At 41.0% G+C, this 11,480-nt stretch overlaps 1 protein-coding gene across 2 annotated transcripts; it reads right to left on the reverse strand.

The window, feature by feature from the left end:
* st13 (ST13 Hsp70 interacting protein) lies at positions 1–10,141 on the reverse strand. 2 transcript variants are annotated; one of them, XM_033645818.2, is made up of 13 exons: positions 10,000–10,141; positions 9,466–9,605; positions 7,068–7,116; positions 6,861–6,957; positions 5,214–5,287; positions 5,012–5,078; positions 4,821–4,905; positions 4,608–4,718; positions 2,705–2,807; positions 2,332–2,448; positions 2,097–2,136; positions 1,653–1,741; positions 1–674 (listed from the first exon to the last, which is right to left on the reverse strand). In XM_033645818.2, the coding sequence occupies exons 2-13, from the start codon at positions 9,573–9,575 to the stop codon at positions 540–542; spliced, it is 1,077 nt and encodes a 358-aa protein (XP_033501709.1). In that variant the 5' UTR covers positions 9,576–9,605; positions 10,000–10,141; the 3' UTR covers positions 1–539. The 2 variants fall into 2 exon arrangements, with proteins under 2 accessions (XP_033501709.1, XP_033501708.1); XM_033645817.2 differs by having other exon boundaries at positions 2,097–2,139.
* Positions 10,142–11,480: the final 1,339 nt, after the last annotated feature.

The raw sequence follows: 11,480 nt of genomic DNA on the forward strand, positions 1-11,480 counted from the left end.
TTTTGCAGCAACAGAACTTTTATTATTGTGAATCATTTTTCCAACAGGGTCAGACAACAAGATCAGTTAATTTTTTTTCGCAGTTATAATAATAGATCTGATAACAAAAAGCGCTGACAGTTGTGTGTGAGAGTTCGGCTCCACTCGGAGAAAGTAAAGACCAGTAGCTAAACCATCACCACGTATTAAATGGCTGTGAAAATATTTGTGAGCTGGCGTCTTAATGCGGGAGCTCCCAGTTTAGCTGTTGCAGATACAGGTTAAGAAATCAACCTGTGGTTAATAAAGTCCCAGCTGAGACGAGTCAGGAGGAAGCTGTCAGACCTGACTCCTGACCATCGGGTGGCTTAGTCGAGACATTGCTAAGTTCTAAGTACATTTAAAAAGTTGCCCCACTTTCTCTACATGACACCAAATAACCTGTCACCTGCTCCCCCTGTTTGATCTGCACACAGTGGAATAATTGTTGAAAAGCGTTGTGGCTCTCCAGATTGTTTCACCACGTATCCACTCTCCTCTTGTCTTTGGTCCTTCCCAGTCTATGGCTGTGGTGGGGCTCCAAATTTAGAACTCAGCTTGGTGACGAGGGCCATGATTTTGGGGTTGTTCTGGTACTTGGCGATGTTGGCCGGGTTCTGTGCCACATCCTGGAAGGCAGCCATCACCTCAGGGTCCTGGAGTTCAATACAAAGTACAAACGGGGTCACCTTTATTCATGTAGCGCATTTCAAAATCAGTTTTAAAGACACATTTGAGGATCTGAGTAAAGGCAATGTCAGTGATACCTTAGCGTACACCCACAAAGTTGTGATGAAGCAGGTTAGCTGAGCTTTTAACTCTGAATAGATCATGTCTAACGATTTTTATTACCCTAAACTTTTCAAGAGTAGTCCACCAATTTTGTTTTGCACTATAGGCCTATCGTTCGTGGGACAGATGTAAAGCTCTGACAAACTTCTTTCTGACATCAGTCATCCAGCTCCTCCTCCAGTAAACCTACATGTGTACTTGAACCATCTTACACTGGCAGCAGTGACATCAATCAGAGGGGTGATTTTGAGAAAGTGCACAACTAGTTCAAAAACTTCACCTCAGTTCAGGCAGAGGTGTTTTCTGACTTTGAGGGCATTAACATTGACAGGAGTGATGTCCCGGTTAGTCAGGTTGAGTGGCAGTATTGTGAGCTTTCTTCTAATGGTGTGGCGGCTGTGAGAGCACGTTAGCTGTTCTATGTAGACAGGATCCCCCACCCTCTAGCTTTTTAATCTTTTTGAGTGAACAACAGGATAATACATCTAAGTCCATCTCTATTTGGTGCTGCCAAAGGCTCAAATACACGCTCTGGTGTGTGGAATTAAAACATATCCCTCCCCTCAACATCATCCTCCCCCTGTTACAGTGGGGATGATGATTTTGTATTTGTTGTCCTGTCTGTTTCAGAACTACTGTAACGACCTGCAGTCTTTATGCTAAGCTAAGCTAACCAGCAATAGCTTCACATTTACCATTCAGACATGAGAGTGGTGTCAATCTTCTAATTTAACTTTTGCCAAGAAAGCAAATAATTGTATTTCCCAAAACCTAAACCTTTAAGATCAGTATAACCTAAGCCATGGGACATAGCAGTGGAAGTGGTGGAATGTTAGGATCACCTTCATGGCGTTGAGCACCTCAGGATCCTTCAGGAGATCACCGAGACCAGCCATGCCGGGAGGGGCTCCGCCTGGGAATCCAGCAGGTCCTGCAGAATATAAATGAGACTCATTAACTGTAGCAGCGCTCATTATTGCGCTTACAGGTGCAATCACATCTGTCTGATAAATTAATGATGAACAACAGCACAGAGAAATAGACTGCTACTTGAGGATGTAAATATAATACTGAGGTCAAACTGAACATATGACTCAAAATAAACAAAGACCTCTAACTCTCAAGGACATGATTCCTCAAAATGAGACTGTGTACCTGATAAATTTTATTTAATGTGTATAAAAGAATGAATTATTTTCCACAGGGTATTGCTTCTGTTATAATTGACATTTGGAGTGTTCGTCTCATCCCATCATGCACTGAACCGGCTTGTTTTCACCTCCTACCTGGGAAGAACCCTCCTCCAAACTGTCGTGCTTCCTCATCCTGCTGAGACACAGAAGAACAGGATCAGTTTATCAGTGTCAGACACATTCAGTAGTGGCTTCTTCGTTGTTTTATGAGCCTTACTGAAAACTCTCATTGTGAAAATGGTAACGGCGTTTTATTCACGTTCAAAATGATGAATCCATGAATTTAGATGATGCATTTGTTTGTACTAAGAGGTGGGAAGTATCTCACCCTCTGAGCCCGTGCATGCTCCTCTCTGGCTTTCTTTATCCGCTCTTGTTTTTGCTTGATCTCCTTCTCTTCTCTCTTACGCTCGTATTTGCGTCTGTGCTCGATAATTTTGTTAGCCTGAAAAAACAAAAAAGGGGAAACATGACAAGATTAACACAGACCTGAAACTCACAGCTGGGAGCATCAGCTTTCATTCCCTGTCAGCCTTCAGGAGCTTCTGAAGCCCTCAAACACTCAAACTGTTTATCGGCATCAGGATCATGTGAACACTGAAATAGATCACACGATATGAATCCTCTACTCTGAGCTTACACACACATAAATAAACATATCTGTATTACAGCTATATTTCCTCTTTTCTCTGGCATTATACCTTAGGCTGGACCTCCTTCAGCATCGCACTGGCGTCCTCGTCATAGTCCAGTTTACAGGCTGTGGCCAGATCCTTGGCTGCCTCCTCCCAGTGGCCCAGCAGCCTGCAGCGCGCACACATACACACACACACACAAGGCAGAAAGCAAAACATAGCACTGTCAGATCTCTTACCATATGGCAAAAAACTGCGTGAATTCACTGACATATGAGGCCTTTAATAGTTCACCCATCCTCAAACTAAGCTAACAGCAATCTTACATACATCGCTCTGTGTGATCAGTCTAATAAAAGTCTTGATTACAATCTGTGTTAGACTGCGATATAATCAAGAATAAACGTACAACATTTTTCAAAACTGGTGATAACAGTCTTTTCATGCTGCACTCTGATTGGCTGCTTTGTCGATGTGTGTCGTGGCAGTCATGTTCTACAAATCTGGTACTGCATCTCTGACAGTTATGATTCTGATGCAGGCCGTCTTTGGTCACCAAAGCTCTACAAACAGCCACTGGTGGACGTGCCTCACAGTGCAGACTAGGGCCGTTTTAGTCAAAGAAATCATCACAACTGTCAGCTCATATTAACACAGTGAATAGGGGCCTTAACCCTCTGTTAAAGATGTACTGTACCACCTCTTCTAGCAGACTGCAACACATTCTGTATTTATGTCTTGGTACTCCTGTAAAGATGTTTATGCTGAGATAGCCCCAATTTGAGTTTCTTAGTCTGTTGAACCAGTGCTACAAACGCTGTGTCGGTTAAAATAAAAACGCTTTGTCAAAATTTAATAACTGAGGGAACACATTTTGCTAACAAGGCAGAAAGTGTCCCCTCTCGTCCCCCTTTAAACTGACTGATTACACAAGTTGAATGACAGCAGCCAGGGGGAGGAAGGGGTCTGGTTTGGTGACCTCTGACTTGCGTCTCTGCTTTTTGCAGATGATGTGGTTCTGTTGGCTTCATCACACTGTGACCTCCAGCATGCACTGGGGTGGTCTGCAGCCGAGTGTGAAGCGGTCAGGATAAGAGTCAGTACCTCTAAGTCTGAGGCTGTGATTCTCTGGTGGAAACTGGTGGATCGCGCCCTCTGGGTTGGGAGAGAGTTACTGCCCCAAGCGAAGGAGTAACTCAGGTTTTTGTTCATGGGTGAGGGTAGAATGGAGTGTGAGATAGATCAGGTGTTTGGCACAGCGTCAGCAGTGATGCAGGGGCTGCATCGGACCATCGTGGTGAAGACGGAGCTGAGCCAGAAGGTAAAGCTTTCAATTTACTGGTCACTTTGCGTCCCAACCCTCACCTATGGTCATGAGCTCTGGGTAATGACCAAAAGAATGAGATCACAGAAACAAGGGGCAGAAATGAGTTTCCTCTGTGGGGTGGCTGGGCTCAGCTTTAGAGATAGGGTGAGGTGCTTGGATATCCGGAGAGAGCTCGGAGTAGAGCTGCTGCTCCTTCGCTTCCCAAGAGGTTAGCTGAGGTGGTTCAGGCATCTGGTCAAGATGCCTCCTGGGCGCATCCAAGTGATGGGAGGTTCTGGGCCAGACCCAGAACACTCCCGTCTGGCCTGGGGATCCCACAGGAGGAGCTAGAAAGCGTTGCTGGGGAGAGGGACGTCTGTAATACTTTGTTCTGCCTGTCGTCACCCCCCCCCCCGACCCGCCTTCAGATAAGTGGTTGAAAATGGATGGATTGATGGTAAATGACAGCAGCGCACTCAATGAGTAAACTTAATGCTTCCAGCTTTATTGAAAGCAACACTAATATAAATTTATTCTACATCACTGGTCCTGCTGTAACACTGAAATATTAATGCTAGCAGTCAAACAAGATGAGGTGTGTCATACTTGTGAGTGTTATTTGGTTATGTTGTGTGGGTGCCAAGGTGTAAAATAGAAACGTACTTGTGAGCTTTTCCCCTCCACTTGTAAGGCTGTGCAGAGTCTGGGTTGATGCTGATGGCTCTGTCACAGTCTCTAATGGCTGCGTTGGGTTTCTTCATCTGGATAAAGACGCTAACACAAAAAGGACAACTGATTAAACTCACAGGCCTTGTTGAGTGTTATTTAAATGCTCTGCCATGGTGAACCTGAATGACAGACTCCGAGGACTCTCACCTTGCCCTCTTGGCGTACATGATGGCTACACAGGGGTTCAGCTTGATTGCTTCGGTAAAAAGATCCAGAGCTTTCTGCAGATCGCCTGCAAGAGAAAACAAAATTGGTATTAGAGATCATAACTTTAATTCACTTTTGAGCACCTTTCCATTCACCTAATCAATACAGAAGCTATATCAGTACCAATCTACCTTCTCCTAAAGCATCAATGGCTGCCATCTTCTTATCACTGGCCTGGTCCATCATCTCCTCTGTGACCTGAGGAAATCATGATGTACGCTTGGTTATTTTCCAGGCATAAAATCTCATTTAATAAACTGAGAGAAGAGGGTTTGAGTGTGAATAAATGTATGCATGATTAATAGATAACATAAAAAAGCAACAACATTTTACCTCGACATTTTCCATCTCTCCCATCTCCTGCGGTTCATCATCGTCTGGTTCGATCACCCCCTCTCTGTCGATTTCTAAAAAAAGATTTGACACTTACAATTAGCTCTTGTTGGGACACACACACACAACATTCATTACTGCTGATCAAACCACTGTAATAAGGATGTACAGGTATCAAGTGTCGTACATTTACTGAGAAAAAAAATCTGCATCTGACCGCCCTGAACCTCACATAGTTAAGTATGACGACTCTTGCCCACCCAGGAAAAATAATAAATGAATTTAAGTGATGTATAAAAATGGGGACATATTTGCAAACTGTGAAAAAGCAGATATGTATGGAATAAATAAAGGGCAGACTCCTTGGCTTTTTCATTAGCTTGAGATTGGAAAAAGCTAGCCTGGTGCTATCAATAAAGAGACAAAAATCCAAGTCTTAAAACAACATTACATTGCTTTGCTAGGAGTTAAGGGTGGGTGATACGGCCCTAACATAATATCACATTATTTCAGGGTATTTTAGTGATAATAATATTCTTGACAATATGGAAAATTATTTAAAAAAAAAAAAAAAAAAAGTACTGTTGATTTAAGAAAAACGAATTGCAATTTGTGCTGCTGCCAGAGGAGCCACTGAATGAGTTCCCTCTGCAGGGAGGGTAAGTTGCGGTAAGTTGCTAAAAGAGTTTGAGAAATTCGGGGCTGTTCATAAAACATTCAGGACGCCACAGTTTATCCCACACTACTGAAGCTGCTCCTCTTTTTGGAACCACCGCGGAGTCTGTAATAATATCACTTTGAGCCATGCTTATTGTTGCCGTGGCTAACAGTTTGACATCAATATGCCAACAAGTTGAAATATCACGATATGAATTTTTCATGTGATATTAAAAATTACACTAGTATTATTCTGAACAAGATGATACGGCACACCCCTAGACACCACGTTGGTTCGGATCCAAAAGACACACAGTAACACAAACAAACTAACAACTATACAGCAGTAGACGAGTAATTCCCCTGTTCTGTGAGGTAAAATTACTGTTCTCCTAAAGCAGTCTGGTGGCTTTAAACGGTCCCCGATGGAAAGGGCTGACGACAAAGTGGAGCGGTAAAAATATTTAAACGATAGCGTACATTTAAACTGATACTGTTGGTGGTCCTTTCAGATATTATTATCAGCGCTTTAACCTACGTCAGTGGTTCTCAACCAGGAGTCCAGGGACCACCAAGGGTCTTTCAGGAAGTTCCAGGGGGTCACCAGAAAAATGAAGAATACTCTATTTTCACAATTTAGTTCCCTATAGATGTAAGCCAAATGTGAATAAGAGTCGTGACAGTGACTATTCTGATCATGGGTTTCACTTCCTCTACCGTTACCTCCTCGACTGTGGCTGACAGCTACATAATTCTGGTCTTAATCATATCTAACAACCAAATCTTTTCAGATGGAGGTCCCTGAAGAAAAATCATACCAAATGGAGGTCTGTACTGAATGTATATCGTTTTAGGGGTCCTTGACAAGAATAAAAGTTTAGAACCACTGACCTATATCACTACGTTTTGCCAACGGCTGAGAGTCAGTTTCCATTTGACAAACCCCTAAAAGAACGCAGATGAGTCAATCTTAAAGAAAACTGTGTGTACCTATATCACTCTCCTCACTCTCAGACTGCACAGCAGGCTCTGGCTCAGGAGGTGGAGCTGGAGCTGATGTAGGAGGAGGACCACAGGGACAGCCGCCCTACAAGTCAGAGAGCGCTCTGTTACAACATGATGTGACAAGCATGGGAAAAAAATCTTAATCATCAGATGTTTTCAATAAATGGCATAATTAAAATATTCACGTGTTACCTGGCATGACTCCTTTGTCTTGGGTGGGGGAGGGAGTGTTGCACCCATGCTGCAGTATAAAATTATGTAAACACTTATTTTATTTGCTGGATTTTATTTGCCAAGACAGATATTTTAATATGGTTATTTTTTTCTATGAACATGTGCTCAATAAAAATGCCCAGAAAATGTATTCATATCACAAAAATATATTCATCCATATTACAATACAAACACATATATACTGTTACATAGTTAAGGTTATTTTCCTTTCCCTGTTGCCACTTCATAAATCTCATTTATAAGAGTTATCTTTATCTTTTTTTCCCCAATTATTTTCACAATTAATTGTTGTTTTAATTTTTTATTTTATTTCTACTCATAGATTTATATTAGCGGTGTCAAAACAACTGATTTATTAATACATAGATTCTGAATATTTGAGACTGTCTCAGTACTCATTTTCTGCAGTATTAATACACTGGTTCCAGCTGTGCTTTCTTGATCTCCCTTATTATCAATGTTACAGTCATTCTGCTGTTCTCTGCAAGTAACCAAGAAAAGTCACATTATAGCATTGTTATATTTATCTGTTAATAAAAGACTTGTATGCCCTCAGTATCATTTGTCCCGTTATCAAAAAAGGTATCTAATATTGCTATTTTTAAAAGTATTGTATTAAAGTTAGAAATGACAATGTTGTGACAAAACTTTTGTATTTGCCTCAATTTTTTATAGCTATTCTTATTTATTTATGTTTTACATATATATACTAATTCTGACATTGTACAGCTGCAACACTTAAATTGCCCCTCTATTGATTAACCCTTTGAAACCTGGAGCAACATCCCTTTTCTTATGCTGTTTTCTGACATCTTTCACAAGTATTCAAACCCTTTAACTTGGTGTGATTGCTTTTAAAATGTTAGAAAAAGGCACTGAACAACTTGGTAAGAAATGTGCCATAAATTGTGAAAAAATAAATAAATAAATAAATAAAAATAAAAATAAATCTAAAAAAAAAAAACTAGAAAAAAAAGTGGGAAAAATATATTTATAGTAATTATTATTATTATTACATTTTAAAACTATGTTTCAGGATTATTCTAATTTTCAAGCACTCTTTCTAAGCTATTTCCTTTTGTGTTTGTTTTAACTCTTTTCTTTGTTTTATTTACTAATTTCTTGTTTTTTTAATTTTCTATTTTTGCTAATTTTCTTGCTTGTAATTTTCTTTTCTTTTTTTTAACTAATTTCTTATTTTTTAATTTTCTTTTTTTAAAATTAATTTTCTTGTTTTTAATTTTTTTTTTTATTTATTAATTTCTTGCTAATTTTTTTTTTGGGGGGGGGGGGTCATTTGTTCTTTTGTTGCTCATTGCTTTCTTCCCATGTTTTTAAAATAAATCAAGCCAATTTGCTCAGGTTTCAAAGGCATAATTAAGTCTTGCCTTACTTTGGGTCTATAAAATGTCAAAAACAGATCCCAGAACATGTGGTGATCAAACTGTCTTCAAATTGTTCTGTCAAATTAATAGACCCTAAAGAGTTTCACCAGAACATATTATAATTTGAGAAGTTAGAACCAGAGAATTTGGGCCATTTATGGTTGTGAAATCAAACAAGTATTTATGTAAATTGACTTTGTTGCACTACTTTATTTACGACAGTGTTTTACTTGGTGGCAAAAAAAAACAAAAACCTTAACCACACCTAAAATTTTATACTAACCATGGACTTTCTGAATCCAAATTTTTGACAAAGTGTAAATGGTTCCTGTGTGTTTTGACTAGTTACTTGTCCTAATGTAAATGATCAAAGATAAAGAAACACTCCCTTGTTGAATCAAGAGTTTGACACACACACAATCCTGTACTTCTATCTTTGTGAGGACCCTCACTGACATAATGCAATCCCTAGCCCCTTACCTACAACTAAATGCCTAACCCTTACATTAACCTGAACCCTTAAACCAAGACTTAACCCTTAAACAGACCTTTGAAGAAGAAAGGACTGACCAAAAATGTCCTCACTATGTAGCATGTACAAGTACACACACACACACCCTGTGGTCCATGGTTTTTACTAGAAGGTGGGCGGGACTGGGCACGTGGTCTGTTGGCGACTTCATCTAAGTATTTTAGTAATGTAGTGAAACGTAATGCATTCACTTAAGAAGAAATAACGTGATTATTATGTCAATTGTGAAAAATGTTTTCATGTGACAAAAATCTGCACTTGTTTTTCCTGAGTTCATGAAATAATAACCTCTTTTTGCATCATGTGAGTGCATTATGCATCTGTGCGTTAGTGACATAATGACAGAATATATCCCTATGAATCATTTACATAACAGCCTGGACACATGCACGGTGCGTTGACAGGTTGGAGCAACAGTTCTGCCCCCAGGTGTACTGACCTCTCCAACCAGGTCCGGAAGAATGCCATCTCTGGAAGGTGCAAGAGCTCCGGGTTGGACTCGCACATGTGCACGAAGCCCTTTAATTCTGCCACTTTCCGTGGGTCCATGTTGCCCTGTCACGTCCAGCACACAGCGCGCTGCATGTGGAGGAAAACCAGCAAGAAAAACAAGGAACAACTTAGCCAAGTCTGGCTTTGTTTACGTACGTGCTCACCTGCTAACGTTAATGCCCGCGTTGTTAAGCTAGTTATGCTAACGTGCACAGGTTCAATGACCGTGCGCTGCAACCACACTTTATTCACACTTACAATTCAGGGGCTAGCAATGAAGAAACCATTTAAAACGACTGTTAACTGCAATCTCAATGGTCGCAAACCAGAAGTTTCTGGAAATGTGAGTCCAATGGGTGACGCGGTAACTGTTTGACGCATGATAGCATCGTTAGCTAAGTTAGCTTCGATACGGGCCGTGGTTAATGACAAACACTTGCTAGCTGCAACCGTTAATGTCAGTAATCGATGGGAAACGCACCTGATCGAAGCTGTACACCTGTCACACCCGAGAAGAAACCCCGCAGAGGAAGGCTGCAGTTGATTTTTATCTCCACAACTCGGCTTCACCGACGGTGTCGTCGCTCCCGTGTTTTCATTCAGGCGAGCTAACGGACAGACTGACAGGAGGGATGTGAAATGTGCTGCCCGGAGTTTGGCCTCGCAGGCATACACAACCGGAAACGGTACATTACATGTGTAGTGGTTGATGCCAAACGAATGAAAGCCAGACATTGGTTATTGGTAAAAAAAAATAAATAAATAAAATAAAATAAAAGCCTTTTCAACATTACAATATTATTATTATCGATCCATCCATTTTCATCCGCTTATCCGGGGCCAGTCACGGGGGCAGCAGGCCAAGCAAAGCACCCCAGAAGTCCCTCTACCCCGAAACTGTTTCCACGTCCTCCTGGGGGACCCCAAGGCATTCCCAGGCCCGATGAGATATATAATCCCTCCAGCATGTTTTGGGTCTGCCTGGGGGCCTCCTACCAGTGGGATGTGCCTGCAACACCTCTAACAGGAGGCGCCCAGGATGCATCCTGATCAGATGCCTGAACCACCTCAATTGACCCCTTTCGACGTTAAGAAGCAGCGGCTCTACTCCGAGCTCCCTCCGGATGTCCGAGCTCCTCACCCTATCTCTAAGGCTGAGCCCAGCCACCCTTCAGAAGAAACTCATTTCGGCCACTTGTGTCTGCAATCTCGTTCTTTCAGTCACTACCTAGAGCTCATGACCATAGGTGAGGGTTGGGATGGACCAGTGAAGCAAAAGTTTCTGGCTCAGCTCTCTCTTCACCACGTAATTTTAATACATATATACCATAAAACTTCAAATAGTAACCTTGTCCCAATTAAACGGCTAGTCGCTTTTACTAGCATGTCTCAATCAGACACCTGATCTGGTTAAGCAGTTCATTTTTTTATTACTAATGAAGTTCTTCAGATGTATAAAACCAGGTTGTTGGTTACCTCAAATTATACGTCCATTCCTTGACTACACTGTAAGTTATTCATATTCCTTTAGTCCCTACGGGTCCTTAGATCAAAAGAGTCAAAAGGGTTTTTCATAAAAATTAATCCAAGTTGTGAGTATTGTTTTAACAGGATAGACAGTGGTGGTGTGTCGGTATGCCTGGTGCCGAAATCCTACATTGTTGTAACTGTCCGTCAGAGCTACACCAAATTCCTCGTTGATATATTAGCTAAAGCCGAATTTGTATACAAGTAATATTCATACTGGTTTAAATAAACAGTTTGATTGTATTTGAGCAAGAGTTTTGTGTGAAAGCAATTAAAGGCCTGTCCCAAATAGGCCTGCTGATCTCAGTGATTTAAGCAGATAATAGCCCGGGCTATTAATTGAAGTTTTACGGTAATTACTAATAAGTTAAACCTTGAATAGACATAATGATACAAGTGCTTGCACAGCCTGTAGCCTCACAAAACAATTTGATT

Source organism: Epinephelus lanceolatus, chromosome 18 (assembly GCF_041903045.1).
Source record: "Epinephelus lanceolatus isolate andai-2023 chromosome 18, ASM4190304v1, whole genome shotgun sequence".
Lineage (NCBI taxonomy): Eukaryota > Metazoa > Chordata > Actinopteri > Perciformes > Serranidae > Epinephelus > Epinephelus lanceolatus.